Below are 16,031 nucleotides of genomic sequence, written 5' to 3'. Positions count from 1 at the left end.
ACATGGGTGCTCGCGAAGGCCAGGGCGTTCACTGATCTGCGGACCCCACGTAGAGTGCAGGCCCACACGCCATCGAGTGAGTGAAAGTCCACCGGCACACAGTAAAGCCGGGCCCGTACCCGCTGCTGCACGCCGCTCGCTGATAGGCACAACGCGGCATTCCTTCCACGCATCGGAAATTACATCCGCGCCCCTGCCATCTCGATCCTGCCTGCACCGAGTCCACTGCGGCTGCCGTAGGAGAACCGTCCGATGCTCCTCGCGATTCGTGCCACACGGCGGCCGCGCCGTACGCCTGGTCCACCCGGACACCCTCTTCCACCTCGCGTCCACACATGTGCTCCCAGCCAAGATTCTCTGCCGCTCCCTGCACCCGGTCCACTCGCTACGTACCACACAGACCGTCCATCCCGCCTCGAGATTGGTACTAGTCCGCACAAACGCGTGAACCAGGACCACGCGAGGGCTCGCGGCACCACCCACGCGGCCTCCTCGCTCCTTCTCCTCACACGTATCCCACCAACTCGATCCCCGAGCTCAGACAACACGCACAGCGCAGCTCCCCCAGCTCGACTCCACGCGCCGCCGCCGCCGCCATCGCCGCGAGCTGCCTACCTGCCGCCGGCGTCAACCTTCCGTTGCCCCCCATGGACCCGCGCTTCCAGCTGCCGACGCCGGCGCCGTCTTCCGGCGGCGGCGGCGGCGGCCCGCCGCGAGGGCACCACCGGCGGGCCCACTCGGAGACCTTCCTGCGCTTCCCGGACGCCGACCTCCTGCTCGACCCGGACGGCGACTTCTCCTTCTCCGACCTCGACTTCCCCTCCCTCTCCGACGACTCCCCGGCGGCCTCCGACCCGACCCCGCCCCCGCTGCCGCCGATGGCCTCCAGCGCGTCGCCCTCGCCCGCGCCCGCGCCGCGGCCTCCCGGCGGGAGCCACAACCGGAGCCTCTCCCTCGACGCCGCCTTCTTCGAGGGCCTCGCCTTGCAGGGGGGCGGGCATAAGAGGAGCGGGTCCATGGATGGGGTCAACTCGCCGTTCGAGGGCGAGTCCGCGCTCTCGGGCGGCCTGCCGGACTACGCCAAGAAGGCCATGCCGGCCGAGAGGATCGCCGAGCTCGCGCTGCTCGACCCCAAGCGCGCAAAGAGGTGGGGAACCCTCACCTGTTTCCAATGCTTTCTACTAGATCCGGAAGGAGGTGTCCTCTCATCTACTATTGCTTTCATTTGTCCTGTGAAGCATGTCCCTAGTAAACTCTGCTACTCCCTGTTAGGGTGTTACTATCAGTTTTGATCTCGCGTAGTATCTGCTATTCTGCCTTATCTTAATCATGATAGAGCAATTGCAGGATTCAGGGTTTGCCCTGGTTGTTTCTAGTTGTATCTGGGTTGTTACTCATTCGTGTTATGCTTGTGCCGTGTAGGATATTGGCGAACCGGCAGTCGGCGGCGAGGTCAAAGGAGAGGAAGATCAAGTACACCGGTGAGCTGGAGAGGAAGGTCCAGACACTGCAGACCGAGGCCACTACGCTATCAGCGCAGCTTACGCTTCTCCAGGTATGGGGTTATTTTATTAGGGGATGTGGGATGAACTTTAATTTATGTAATCTGGTATGTTCATTGGTCAATTGCCATGTTTGACATGTAGTATGACCATAATAGAGTAACTTATACGGAAACCAATAGTTTGACTGATAGGTTGTCGTGTTCCGTGGAGTATAATAGCTGCCTCTACGTTTCTTGTGTACAGCAGCATGTTGTTGCATTTAATACTTTCTTGTCGAAGTTGGAGATTCTTAGTTAGGAGATTTGCAGCTCGAGTCAGCGGTAACTCTGAGGTGCGAAAGGAGCTATTTTTTCATCGATGTGATCACCGTGTGGGAATTAATCCATATTGTTTCTTTGTTGTGGGATTTTGTGGAAACAACACACATAATACTATTGAACTTTTGAATTGCCTAAGCGTTTGAAGAATTTAAATATCACGTGAACTAGCTTCATTATTTGGCATTTGTGCTAGAGTATGATAGTACATTGGAAACAACTAGTATGACAGAGCGCATATATCAGTACATGATATATATGTATATACATTAAAACAGAGAACATGCAGAATTTTGTGGATGCAATGGACAAGCACTTGTTCTTTATTTAATTCCTTTCCTTCACCTCTCTTCTTGTAGCTTGTATGGTAACTAGAGTAGGAATCAATGCACATAGTTAGTAATGTTGAAGTAAGGCAGGTGTCCGCATCTTGATAGACCACTTACCACAAATAGGTCTAGCGATGTGCCTCTTCATCTTCAGAGCACAGTTTGAAATTGATGGATTCATGGATAGTGTTAGGCCAAAGATAGTATCAATTGTAAGCTAAATATATCAGGAAAGTTTTTCTAGTACTCTTCTCTTAGTTAGGCAGATGTATACTTTTTAAGCTAAAATATATCTCTCAGGCCTTGTTCGGCACTAGTGTATTTTAGGGTGTTTTTCCTAGTGTTTTGGGTGAAACCACCGATCCACTCGTGTTTTCTAGCATATAATGCACTTCTAGCCGTGGAATCCATGCAAACATCGTGTGGTCCAGTGGCTGTTGCGTGCACTTGGATCAGCAAGAGTATACGTGTGATAGCTGCTGGCCTGCTGCTTTCTTTTTTTCACTTGATGCCGTGCTGCATCGAGGGATTCGAGGGGAGGTCATAGAGGAATCTGAGGGCGTCGCGAGCAGCGAGAAAACGCGAGGGTGTACGAGCGTTTCTATTTCACCCGTACCCGGCATGTTTCTTGGGATCAGTGGGGCTAAGCCCGTCCAGAAACAGGCCTACCGAATACATCGGACGTGGTTTCTGGTGTATTTAACGTGGGCCCGAATTACAAAACACAGCAAACCCGGTCAAAACGCTACTACCGAACGAGCCCTCAAGGAATGAAGCTGAGCTGTCCAGAGTCATGGTGTGTTCAGTTTGTGTGCAGACTAACTGTACCATTCTGTCAAGGGTTTGGTGGCCCAAGTGTTGACCAGGGATTGGGAAGAGAATACATAGGAATTGGCCCGAGAGCCATGGGCATGACAAAATTTGGCAACCACCCAACAGGGCCCGCCAAACTCTTGAGCACTACCAAACTATTGGTTGTGTCTGTTTGGTTTCCTTAACTCTTGCTGTTTACATGCATACTAAGACCTATGTTAATTTCTATCTGAAAGTGGAGAGCATTATACTATGCCTTGGCTGAGTTAGGGTTACTAAATTTAGTCAATTTTCCCTGTTCTGCATTGACGTTCATTGATATTTGGACCATGCTAGCACACTACCCCTTTCTGTACACCGTTGACACTATTTGAAGGATAATTGCTAGTAGAGTCTGTTTACCTGAAAGCCCTCTTGCTTTATTTTGTTGATATGCTTTTTAATATATGTATATTTAACCATTTTTTCCTTTGTGTTCATCGTATGTCTATATTATCATATCTAAGTTATTGCTATTTACTTGAAACACAGAGGGATACTTCTGGTTTAACTGCCGAGAATAGAGAGCTGAAACTTCGGTTGCAGTCCATGGAAGAGCAAGCTAAACTACGAGATGGTATGTTTTCTTTGAAAATTGTGCAGTTCTTCCGATATCCATTGTTCGATTACTTGAACAACTAAGGTTGCTGATACAAGGTCTCTGAATCTATTGGCAAAGTGACTATCCAGCTAGTAAAGGCAAACTGAATATTTGTGGTTTTCTAGTTCATGTATCAACATACTAAAATGTTTTATTTCCTACGAAATACAGCCCTAAACGACGCCCTGCGAGAAGAAGTCCAGCGACTCAAGATAGCTGCAGGGCAAGCTCCAAACATGAACGGGAATCCCTTCAATGGTGGACTCCAGCAGATACCATCCTATTTCTCTCAACCGCAGCAGCGGCAGCACCAGCAACAGCAGCAGATGGCGTACTTAGGTGGGCACCAGGCTCAGCGTCACCATCCAAACCATCAACAGAGCCCATCGAACGGTGGCCAATCGCTGAGTGGTCAGTCCCTAAACGACTCCATGGATTTCATTTGAGGAACCGGTGGGCCCTCGGTATTAAACCATACATCAACTGCATCTCAGCATTGTAAAAATAGCTAATGTACAATGTATGCATATGAATCATTGTTAGGTTAGCTAGCCGTTCTTTGTATCATTAATCAGAAAGCATTCTCTTGTATGACATAATCTTTCCTTCCCCTTTCTTTATCGGTTTCTGGAGAACAATTAACTATGCTTAACATTTTAGCACCTGTCAGTGTTCACCTTGTACGGTGCTTTTTTTCTTCTTTTGTAAATGCAAAGGTTTTGAGTTGCAAAGTATTTGCCCTGAACTAGTTGCATATCACGTCTTAATCAAAGTAATCTTGGAGGTGACTATGAGTCACGCTGGTTGGACCTTGATGGCCCACCAACTATCGGCTGAGCATGACCCAGAATCGTGAAAGATTTACTTGGTTCAGATCAACTTATATTAACTCAGGGATGAGACCTATTACTACCTGTAGGCTATAGCGGTCAGGCAGGTGGTTGGTCTCTCTCAAGCAACTGACGAAACAGGAACAGAATGTTGGTGGTCGATGTGATCTGCCATATGCTGTCGAAAGCACCAGAATGATCAATGGGTGCGTCCTCTTTCTTTTAACTTTAGACATTCCTTCTACTTCGGCCTCTCCTCTTTGACAAACGGTAGACCCTGAACCTTCTGATTTGTCTTTAAAATGCCACCTTTTGGCGCTTCCTCCATAGTCCATACGATGATTGTGACGTGACACCACAGGAATAAGACCCTGTGGCGTGCTTGTAGACTACACAAATTATAAGGTTAACATCTTGGCATGTAGGATTTTGACCCCCATCTGATTGAAGTTCTGAACAGCCGCAGCAAGTAGCAGGAATCTTGTTACTGTAAAACTCTTGTTTATGAAGATGCTTTTCAGGTTATGCTAGTGGTTGATAATGTGTTATGACATGGAGTTAGATATGTATAGTGGTCCTTTGTGGTTCATTGAATCATTGGTGCCATTTCTAGAACTTGTTTAGTGTTGTTTCAAAAGTAGTTTGTTCGTACTACTATCTGAAGTCCAGAAGAACGATACAATAGGGGGCATTCACTCTGAACTGCCGAACGCACTCACCTTGGGGAGCAGGAAATCTCATGCCTACTTGCTAGTGAAAATGACAGAAGATGGCAACTATTCCCTGTCACATGCTTCTGGAGTTGTTGTCACATTTTGTCCATGTGGAAGATGAAGCGACCTTGTTGAATCAGGATCCAATAGCCATGATGTGTTATCATAACCTGGTGAGGCTCGCAGAATTCTAAACGTAGCCCTTGATAACGGGACACTAAAACCCCCCTTTTATTTTATTGACATTTCATTTTACACAGTTATTATCACATGAATACATCTAAAATAAACCGAATTAAACTAAAATCAACTAAAGTAACACAAAAGGTTTTGGCAAGTCAACGTCATGACTGATACAGTTGAAATTTGTGGAAGGAGGCAGGGATTTTTTTTTCTTTCAAGAACACACAAGATGCGTATCTTCATATAAGACAGAGAAAGCTGTTTTACAAGAATGTTTAGGGCCGAAATCACAGATGATTCAGCCCTGAAACTCCACACCTACTGAAATTACTCGATCTCTCCTAGCTCTCCACACAACTTTGCCCTTTTCCACTGGACGAATTCTGCCCTAATTTTGCGACAAACCTCAGCAGGCATAGTGGCTAACTTGTCGAACACTCTGCTGTTACGCTCAAGACAGAGACACCGAGTGACTAGGATCACCATCGAATTCAATTCCTTCCGATCTTTTTTTAGCACAGCATCGGATAGCTTGCTCCACTAAGGATGTGTTTGGTTGGGGATTCAGACTGCATGGGTTATGGCCAACCATATTTTGCCGGACCACCCCATTCGTCTGAGTGTTTGGTTGTCTGAGTGGAGCGAAACGAGTTTCGTGATTGGTTTCCTGAGTGGGAGTGAATGGAACAAACCACTCTCGTGTTTGGTTGTTTGAGTCTGAGTAGTGAATGGAGGCTGCCGGTGTCCCTTGCCGCTGCTACTGCTTCACAGGTCGCCGTCGCCGCTCCTTCCCGCTGGAGGGCCGCTGCCGCCATATCAAGGGCCCGCGCGCTGCCGCCCGGAGCCCACAGACCGCCGCCGCGCCGCTCCTTCCGGCGCCGCCGTCGCTGCTCCTTCCCAAGCCGCCGCCGCGCGCTTCTTTCCGCGCCGCCGCGCCGCTCCTTCCCAAGCGCCGCCGCCGCGCTGCTCCGGCCGCCGCCCCGCGCAGCTCCTTCCCGCGCCGCCGCGCTGCTCCGGCCCGCCGCGGCGTGACGCTCCGGCCGCGCCGCCGCTGCTCCTTCCGCGCCGCCGTGCTGCTCCTTCCCGCGCCGGCTGCTCGGCGCCGCCGCGCCGCTCCTTCCGCGCCGCCGCGCTGCTCGGCCGCCGCCCCGCGCCGCTCCTTCCCGCGCCGCCGCGCTGCTCCGGCCGCCGCCGCGCTGCTTTCCGGCCGCGCCTTCTACGCCGCTCCGGCCGCCGCCGCCGCGCTGGGTCGAGGACTCGAGGGGTGAGCGGACGGGGCGATTGAGCGAGTCCACTCGCGGGCCGCGTGATTCCGCTGATTTTGCCGATTCGCCCCGTACAGCATATTTGGGGTATATTCCCTCCCTGGCCGCTCCGCCCCCTACCGCTCGCGAACCAAACAGCGGGCGAACCGGTGCGACCCGACGCGAGTCGACCCAGCTCCCCCAACCAAACACATCCTAAGTGTCAATGACGCCCGATGCATCAGGTGTGTATCATGTACCAAATCTGTCGCAAGTAGGAGCATTGCAGTGTAATGTGAGCCTCTGTCTCAGGCTCCTGACAACACAGAGGGCATTTTGCTCGGGTGTTTCATTCCCCTTCTTTCCAGCCTATCGGCTGTCCACAGTCTGCCCTTCATCGCAAGCCACAAGTGCAACTTCCAGGTCACAGCATCATCATGTCTTGCAAGTTCAGGCCTCGAACTAGCTCCCAGATCTCCATGAATTCTACAGTTGCTGGGATAGACAGAGAACCCCTTATCTCTGTCACCCATCTATCTTCCTGTAGTGCCATTGCCACTGTCAGATTTTTTGCTGCTGGCTTGACAAATTTCATCAGGTTTGGTGCCAGCTGCTCCATACTTCTCCCCTCAATCCACCGATCCTTCCAATAATTTAGTCGCTGACCATTGGCATAACACACTTAGTGCATGACAAGAACATCTCTTAAGCAGGCAGGGATAAAGGAATCTATTGGGGGTTAGCTTCATAGAACCGTCATGTTTAGCTTCAGTGAAACTGATGTGGATTTTCTGCGAAGAATAAGGTAGGTATGTACGGAATTCCTTCTTACAAAAACTATCTTTAGCTTACTGAAATTTATGTGGAGTTTCTCCAAAATGTGTGTTCTGTGAGCAAGCATCCAAAATTAATTTATGATTTAGCCACACAACATATCAGATAAGTGAGGTTAGACTGTATATTGTACTATATGTTGCTAAGCTTGGCGAAGACTCATGATTTTAATTCATCTATTTCTAGTGCTGTTGTTTTCAGCCGTTAAGAACTGTAAAAGATACAAATAGTTGTTGATTCTATCTTTTTCTTTCAGAACTCATGTTCTTTTGCATAATTGTTAGAGCTAGTAGCCTGCGGCCTAATTTTAGCATTCAAAAACATCATCTTCATGTGATTGCTTGGTGACATTTGCCCGTTTTCCCACTTAACAGATTTTGTAGGCTTGTGCATAGAATTATCTTCATGACAATCAAATATTGACAAGTGTCCTTCAGGAGTAACTGTACTCTCTGTGTTTTAAGTGTAGGAACTTCTGCTACATAGTGCATGCATATTATTTTCTGATTACTGCAGTCTCATATTTCTGCTGACATTTTGGCACTGGCACCCACTAGGAGGATAGAAACAAGATCGAATGTGAATATATAATGTATCTTTGTTTCATTCTACTGATTCCGCCGATGCCGACTGGAATCATTGGTCTGTCGTAATCATTGATCCTGTAGTGCATTTATAATATGTTTTCCCCTAAATTAATGTTTCGCTTCTTTCGTTAATTTTCCTTCTTTCGTTGGTACGATTAGCATGATACAAGGTATCCATCTGCCGTCCTTAACGCATTTTGATGTCACTGATGGTAGTAATTAATGAACATGTAAAAGGCAAGCTCCTTTAGATGGCATATGGAGTCATTTTTCCTATGCCCTATGATGATATCCTGAAGCCTTCTTATGATTCTTGCATACTTTCAAGTAGTATGTCTTCTTCTTTCCATTCACCACATCAGACTAGTGTTTGCCTTTCCCCTAACCTGCATAATAAGTATGTTAGGTTGTGCTTTGATATTCCATGTGGATGTTCTTTATCATGCCAATGGTCATGGTAATTATCTTCAAACTTTTCTATCGACAGGTGGGCGATGAAGTCATCTACTTGGTCGAAATACCTAGTGGAACAGAAGTTCCATATATAAATTGTACGCTCTCAAAGGAATTCCTTTCAACAGTGCAATTTTTTTGTCGCACTTCCACTTTGTATGCGTTTTGTTTTGGTTACTAGTAATATGCCCGTGCGTTGCACCGGGATAATAACAAGATGTATAGTAAAATTTGATTCAAATGTTACATTTTAGACAATCACATAATTTGTATTCCTCCATCATACTCTTTCCGTTCATGTTCCCCTAGCTCCTTGTCCAATCTAATAATCTCCCTCGATCTGGTGTTGCCTTGTCTTCGCTACACTGCACTTAGCCACACACTCATTTTCCGTTGCTTGCTTCAGCTCATTCTCATCCATTGTCATTCCCACACCACCTCGTCCACACTGATTTGTCCTCGCCCACCATGGGTTGGTTACATCGCTGCCTACAACCTCTCTGCCCACATGCTTGTCTTTCCGCTGTCAGGCATGACTTTCTGTTCACCTAGATGGTGCAAGAGCGGATTGTGATCATCAATGTTTCTGTCTAAAACATAAGAATCAACTTCTAAATGAACGAGTGGTGGTACAACGATTTCCAAAACATCTATTGTGAATAATTGCACCATTGAGATAATAGAGTCCATCATATAAGATTGTGGTGGTCCTAGCACCCAGATTATGTGGTTATCATATAAGAATATTCCATGTGGATGTTCTTTATCATGCCAATGGTCATGGTAATTCTCTTCAAACTTTTCTATCGACAGGTGGGCGATGAAGTCATCTACTTGGTCGAAATACCTAGTGGAACAGAAGTTCCATATATAAATTGTACGTTCTCAAAGGAATTCCTTTCAAGGTAAATATGTTGTTGCCACCCGGTGGCAATGCCCCCCTACCGGATGCGGTTGGATCGAACATTTAGATTCGTTTTGCATGTAATGGAGCTATCATAGTACATGCTCTAATTAGCAACACTCCCTGCAAAACTACTGACCGGGCTGTATCATGCAGCAGTGTTTACTCGCGCCAGAAGCGGGAAAGTGTATCATGGCAGCACGTTGGCTAAGCAGTGGTCCATTCAGTCAAAGCCGAGCTGACAAGCCATGTAAAAGTGAACAAGCATAGCGTGTCTTCACCAGAAACAGTGAGCAGACACAGATTATTTCCATGATTTCATCGCTCAGCTGAAGTGGGATAATAAATGAGTCAAACAACTATCTATCCAACCCACGCAAAGCGCAGTCAGCGTGGCAGCAGTAGTATGCCGGGCTACCCATATTCTATGCAGTTGCATGCACCCACAGCAAGAGCGAAATGTGTGGATTTGATTACCCTACAGCATCTAGCAAGCTAATGCATTGTTTTCACTATTCAGTCGGGCAGGGCCGATGCATGCATGGTAATGTTTAGTGTGCACAGTGACGATGCGCTGTTGCAGACTAGAGCATTAAACGTCTGGACAGTGACGAGGTGCTCGGCCATGAGCGGTCAAGCTCGCGCCGTCCAGGCAAAGCGAGGGACGGGACACCTTCAAAACGCGATTCGCCCTGGCTGTCCACGGTGCCGCCAGGCCGTCCCCGCTTAATCCTGTCCGTAAACACCCACACACAAAAACCATTCTAATAAACTGGCGTTAGCGGCTAACCCTCCTCCCAATTAAGCACAATCGAGCTTTCCTCGCTCGGTCGCTCCCTCCCCAACTGATGGGCATCCACGACTGTCAAACGGTGATGGCAGCGCCGACGTCCAGCCCCAGCAGCATTGTCTCGCGTGTCGATTCATTCACCATTTTTTTTCCTCCGGCGTTAGCAATCAATCACCCAGTCGTACAGTGATTGGTGCAGCTGTCGCGACGAGCAACCGGAGGCCGGCCATGTCGTAGTCCTGGAGGAGAACGGCAACTAGAACAGGTCGAAGTTGTAGACGAACCGGAGCTTCTCGCGAGGCCGGTGTAGTACGGTGTCTTGGCCTCCGGCCGAGACTCGTGGAAACGGCGCACGGACCTAAGCGTCTCGGCGAGGAGGGAGGCCGGCACGCCGCGGTTTACCACCTGGAAGAAGCCCAACGTCTCCTCCACCGCCTTCATCAAGTGCAGCTGTGCGACGAGCCGGCCTCCACGATTTCGAGCTCGCCGCCCACCGCCAGCGTGTCCGGAGGTGGGAGTGTCGCCCCCACCATGGATGGAATCGGCAGAAAAGCACGAGCAGGCCGCGGCACCTGTATGTCGCTGCTAGCAAGCTCAAGCGGACTAACGGATGCCGCGGCACTACAGTGGAACATAACTGGTAAGGAAAAAAATCTTACTACCGTTTAATTAAAAACAGGCAAGCCACATCAGTTCTTCTCCTCCGCGCCGGCCATCGGGCAGCTCGAGCGGTAGAGAAGGTCGACCGGCTTAGCCAGAGGAGTCAAGAACGTATCAAGATGTGCATGCAGCAACTCAGCACTAAGCAGTCTAGTATAGGGCATGCATGCAAGGATCTGTACGGCGCGTCATGCATGCTTTTTTGACACAATGTGGCATGTGCAAGAACTGACAAAAGCGGGTCAGCTGGCCGGGTCGTGTGCTGCATTGCTCTGCTCTTGCCTGACACATGCACATAAAATCAGGTTCTAATTCAGTTTTTAATGGGATCCATCGAGTCTTAACTGAAACGCGGTGGATATCTGGCAGTGCGACGCGAATCTCAACCAATTCATCGAACGGCAAGCACCGGGGGGGCATTGCCACCGGGTGGCAACAAATCCACTCTCTTCCTTTCAATGGTGCAATTTTTTGTCGCACTTCCACTTTGTATGCGTTTTGTTTTGGTTACTAGTAATATGCCCGTGCGTTGCACCGGGATAATAACAAGATGTATAGTAAAATTTGATTCAAATGTTACATTTTAGACAATCACATAATTTGTATTCCTCCATCATACTCTTTCCGTTCATGTTCCCCTAGCTCCTTGTCCAATCTAATAATCTCCCTCGATCTGGTGTTGCCTTGTCTTCGCTACACCGCACTTAGCCACACACTCATTTTCCGTTGATTGCTTCAGCTCATTCTCATCCATTGTCATTCCCACACCACCTCGTCCACACTGATTTGTCCTCGCCCACCATGGGTTGGTTACATCGCTGCCTACAACCTCTCTGCCCACATGCTTGTCTTTCCGCTGTCAGGCATGACTTTCTGTTCACCTAGATGGTGCAAGAGCGGATTGTGATCATCAATGTTTCTGTCTAAAACATAAGAATCAACTTCTAAATGAACGAGTGGTGGTACAACGATTTCCAAAACATCTATTGTGAATAATTGCACCATTGAGATAATAGAGTCCATCATATAAGATTGTGGTGGTCCTAGCACCCAGATTATGTGGTTATCATATAAGAATATTCCATGTGGATGTTCTTTATCATGCCAATGGTCATGGTAATTCTCTTCAAACTTTTCTATCGGCAGGTGGGCGATGAAGTCATCTACTTGGTCGAAATACCTAGTGGAACAGAAGTTCCATATATAAATTGTACGTTCTCAAAGGAATTCCTTTCAACAGTGCAATTTTTTTGTCGCACTTCCACTTTGTATGCGTTTTGTTTTGGTTAATCGTGACAAAACTGAATACCTCCAATAAACAATGTGTGGGCTTACCAAGTAGCGACGCCAGAGGAAAGTAATTCACAATTTGCAGAGACTCACCTTGTTGGCATGGTGGATGGTAACATGTCAGCTTGTCACCAATCATTTATTCATTTGTTAGTTATCTTGACAGTATCGAGTTACATGCACCATTTGATAATTTGGTCACCCAATAGCTCGAATTGATGGAGAAACTGGGCAACACACTTCTACCTCAACAGACGTAAAGCAAGACACAGTTTTGGAATTACAGGTGTTTCCTGAACACGAGAGATTATTTAGTGTGTTTGAGATATTATGTAAATGGATTTGACATCAATATATTGTAACATCTCAGACCTAATGGGTTACTAAGTCTCCTACTATCTCAGATCTTTCAGGGGCAAGTCTAGGAAATGTTCAGATTAAAAAACAAGAGGTTGCATACTACTTCGCCCGAGGCGACAGTCGCTCAGGCTCTGGCTGGTGGGATTGACAGTATCCTGGCTCCGCGCCTCTCGCGGGTTGGAGCAAGGGAGCTGGACTCGCTCCGGGCAGCTCTCGACGAGGTGGCGCTGGGCGATGGGGCTGATCGGCGCTCTCTCACCCGCTGCTCCGGGCCCCGGAACAAGCTGGTCACCGGCGCTCTTTACAGGCTCTGCAACTTTGGCGGGGTTAGTTCCGCCAACGCGGGGTTTATCTGGAGATGCCACGCGCCATCTCGAGTCAGTTTCTTCGGATGGCTGCTCACCTTGTCGCGTGTCCAGACTCGCGACACGCTTCTTCGGAAGACCATTGTGGATGCGGCCGGGGCTGGCTGCCCCCTGTGTGACGCCACCCTCGAGACCGCCAGCCACATGACACTCCACTGTCCCGTTGCTGCTCGCTTCTGGTCGACGATTGGCGTCGAGGTGCCGCGAGATTTCCACATCAGGGACCTCCACCTCCTTCCCATGCCGTCGTCGATCTCCATGGAAACGGCGCCGGCCTTTGCCTTGCTCTGCTGCTGGCAACTTTGGAAGCAGCGGAACGCGGCGGTGTTCAGGGGCGAGGCGCCCTCCCTCCCCCTCCTCCTAAAACTGTGCCGGGATGATGCGACCATGTGGCGTGGACGGTTTCCGGATTCACAGCGCCCTCATATCGATGCCTGGCATGTTTGCCTAGGCGGTACCTGATTTTTTTTAGGCTACCCTCTTCCCCTTATGTAACTCCACCTCTCTGCCCCTCTATCTCTCTGCTGTAAACCATCTGGGGGTTGCCCCTTTTTTTCAAATATATTCAGGTGGGGAACCTCTCCCCCCCGGTGACCATTCGAAAAAAAAAAAACAAGAGGTTGCTCATTGGCACCATGAATATCTCACTGGCGCCACATTTGTTTTGTGTAAGTTCCCTTTCTGCATCAACTCTACCTTAAGACAAGCAGCATTGTTTCCTTCAGTTGTACTCTATTGGTTTCATCGTATCCACTATTTTAATATTTACATGTTGCTCGAAACATTGTCTACCAGCACCATGAAGAAACTGTTGACAGTTTAATACCAACTTGCAGTAAGGCAGCTGTATGATTGATTAGTAATACACTAGCACATAAAGAATGGGGATGGGATCAAGTTCGTGTCATGAACTGATTAGACACTGCTTGTAAAATAATCACATACAAACATAGGGAGAGCGACTGTACTTGGCCTGGTTTTAAGTGAAAGTTCAGGCTTGAATGTTGCTTCGTATTCTGACCTACATACATATGTGAGAGCTGACAATGGAAACAGTGTGTTGCACAGGATTACATATCTTAACATATACTGTATATTAGTTTATTCATGGGATTTCATTTTAATTTTGCTTCGTTTTTGTTTGACAAAAAAATGGCTGTCTGGTTCCAGTTTTCCCAAGAAATCAGAATGCAGAGAAAGAGGGTGGAGTGGAGCCCTTCACCCTAATTTATCACCAAAATTTGAACTATTGCACACACGGTAAGGAACCGTGCAACAAAAAAAACTAGATGAATGTTCCCAATTGGTGCTTCTCGATACGACAAATTAGCTTACATTATCCCCACATAAAAAGCATCCCTCACACGAGAAATGGTCAGGGCGCCTAGCCCTTTTTCCATGTATATATGCATAAGCTTTGTGAAAACCACAGAGACCAGGGCAATCAGCACCGAGAGAAATGGAGGCACCGTCATATCCTCCTTGTTCTCCTCTGATGTCCTTCCTCACACAACATGAAGAAAACATTTGTCTCCTATGGCCTTCTCAGTTAGTATCTCCACATGAGAATGTCACCGTGTACGACAGCAATCCTTTTCTCGATTATAGGCGGCAAGATCGCGAGTTCTTGGCAATGATGGAAGTCGTCCAAGATGCCGATGTTTTGCTTCAAGATGATTTCTCGGGTGCAAAAATCATGGAGGACGGCAACCGGGTTGTGGAAGCTCAGGAGGAGCCCCTGGTCATGGAGGAGAGCAGCTTAGGCGATCTCCTCCTGGCCGGCGCCTCGGCAGTTGAAGCCAGGGACTTGATCCGCGCCTCGGCGATGATGGCGAAGGTCGATGGCATCCTCCATGAAAGGAGTTCCTTCGATCGTCTGTCCTGTTACTTCGCCAGCGGCCTGCGGTCCAGGATGGCCGGAGCGTGCACCACCGAATGCCATCGGGCGGCACCAGCCAACCGATTGGCAGCGTACCAGATGGTGCAAGAAGTGTCGCCGTTCGTCAAGTTCGCACACTTCACCGCAAACCAGGCCATCCTGGAGGCCACCGTGGACGACCCGGACGTCCACGTGGTCGACTTCAACGTCGGTGACGGCGTCCAGTGGTCGTCGCTCATGTCGGACCTCGCCCGCGAAGGAGGCAAGACGTTCAGCCTCACGGCACTCACCACCGCCGGCACGCTTCATGCCGCTACACCTGCGCGGTGGCTATCGGAGTTCGCCGAGTCCCTGGGGCTTCCATTCCGGTACGACGATGAGGCGGACCTCCACGAGCTATGCACCAAGATCAACCGCTCACGACGTCGCCGCGGCTCGTCGTCGTCGTCATCGGTGATCGTCTCGTGCGACGTGACAACCATGTCCCGCACGTCCACGGACGCGTCGCGGATGCTCCGGCTCCTCCTCGGCACCGTCGAACTCCTGCAGCCCAAACTGGTGATCCTAACCGAGGACGAGCTGTTCCGCGTCGGCAGGGAGCCAAGCCGCCACGTCGGCGCCATCTTCGGCGAGGCCCTGCAGCACTTCGCCGCGGTGCATGAGTCCCTGGCGAGCTGCTTCCGCGGTGGCGGCTACGAGGCCGGCATGAGGCTGGTGGAGCAGGAGATACTGGGCCCGAGGATCGAGGGCGCCGTGGCCGCAGGCCTGCCGAATGGGTCCATGGCAGGTGGGGCCGATGGCGACGACGTGGCATTCGCGTTTTCGGGTTTGGGTTTAAGGGCTCGTAGGGTGAGCGGGTTTAACGTTGCCCAGGCTAAGATGTTAGCTGGGCTTTTCAGAAGAGGATTTGGGGTTGTGCATGACAAGAGCAGGCTTGCTTTGTGTTGGAACGACAGGCCTTTAACCTCGGTGTCTCTTTGGAGTGCTGCGTGATGAAGAGAGGGCATGATGTTCAATATCTTCTTTTTTCTCCTTGAGATCTATGTAGTTTATTTATTTACGGATAATATTCCATTAGACAAGCAAAAAGTTTTTGGTGAGCAATTGCTACTTGAGAGGGTTCCAATGCGGTGACTAAAGCCTGTTGGAAGGCGATTCGAGTGTAGAATCTCGATGTTCTTGTTAATCGACTTGTTCTATGGCTAGTTGAGGCTTAGGGCCTTTTGCTTTTTTATGTTGCTCCTCTCAAGCAAATGTACCTTTTTTGTAGACCTCTTTAAACTATATAAATAAATAAAAATATATATACAGTGGGGAACCCACTTGAGCTTAAAA

At 49.1% G+C, this 16,031-nt stretch overlaps 2 protein-coding genes across 2 annotated transcripts; both read left to right on the top strand.

Moving 5' to 3' along the window:
- The first annotated feature begins 518 nt into the window (after window positions 1-518).
- LOC127299743 (transcription factor VIP1) lies at window positions 519-4,280 on the top strand. Its single transcript, XM_051329784.1, has 4 exons — window positions 519-1,147; window positions 1,423-1,555; window positions 3,496-3,580; window positions 3,776-4,280. Exons 1-4 carry the CDS (start codon window positions 648-650, stop codon window positions 4,048-4,050), a joined length of 993 nt encoding a protein of 330 aa, XP_051185744.1. The 5' UTR covers window positions 519-647; the 3' UTR covers window positions 4,051-4,280.
- Window positions 4,281-14,453: 10,173 nt separating this feature from the next.
- Window positions 14,454-15,689, top strand: LOC127303529 (protein NODULATION SIGNALING PATHWAY 2-like). The gene has a single exon (XM_051334252.1). The coding sequence runs from the start codon at window positions 14,454-14,456 to the stop codon at window positions 15,687-15,689; it is 1,236 nt and encodes a 411-aa protein (XP_051190212.1).
- Window positions 15,690-16,031: the final 342 nt, after the last annotated feature.

The sequence above is a fragment of the Lolium perenne genome, chromosome 5, assembly GCF_019359855.2.
Source record: "Lolium perenne isolate Kyuss_39 chromosome 5, Kyuss_2.0, whole genome shotgun sequence".
Classification (NCBI taxonomy): Eukaryota; Viridiplantae; Streptophyta; class Magnoliopsida; order Poales; family Poaceae; genus Lolium; species Lolium perenne.
Note: the sequence above shows the minus strand (reverse complement) of the source record. Positions and strands in the feature narration are given on the sequence as shown.

Coding starts and splice junctions, on each gene's coding strand:
- LOC127299743 (XM_051329784.1), top strand. CDS start 648: ATGGACCCGCGCTTCCAGCTGCCGACGCCGGCGCCGTCTTCCGGCGGC. Junction 1,556..3,495: donor CGCAGCTTACGCTTCTCCAG/GTATGGGGTTAT, acceptor CTTGAAACACAG/AGGGATACTTCTGGTTTAAC. Junction 3,581..3,775: donor GCAAGCTAAACTACGAGATG/GTATGTTTTCTT, acceptor TACGAAATACAG/CCCTAAACGACGCCCTGCGA.
- LOC127303529 (XM_051334252.1), top strand. CDS start 14,454: ATGGAAGTCGTCCAAGATGCCGATGTTTTGCTTCAAGATGATTTCTCG.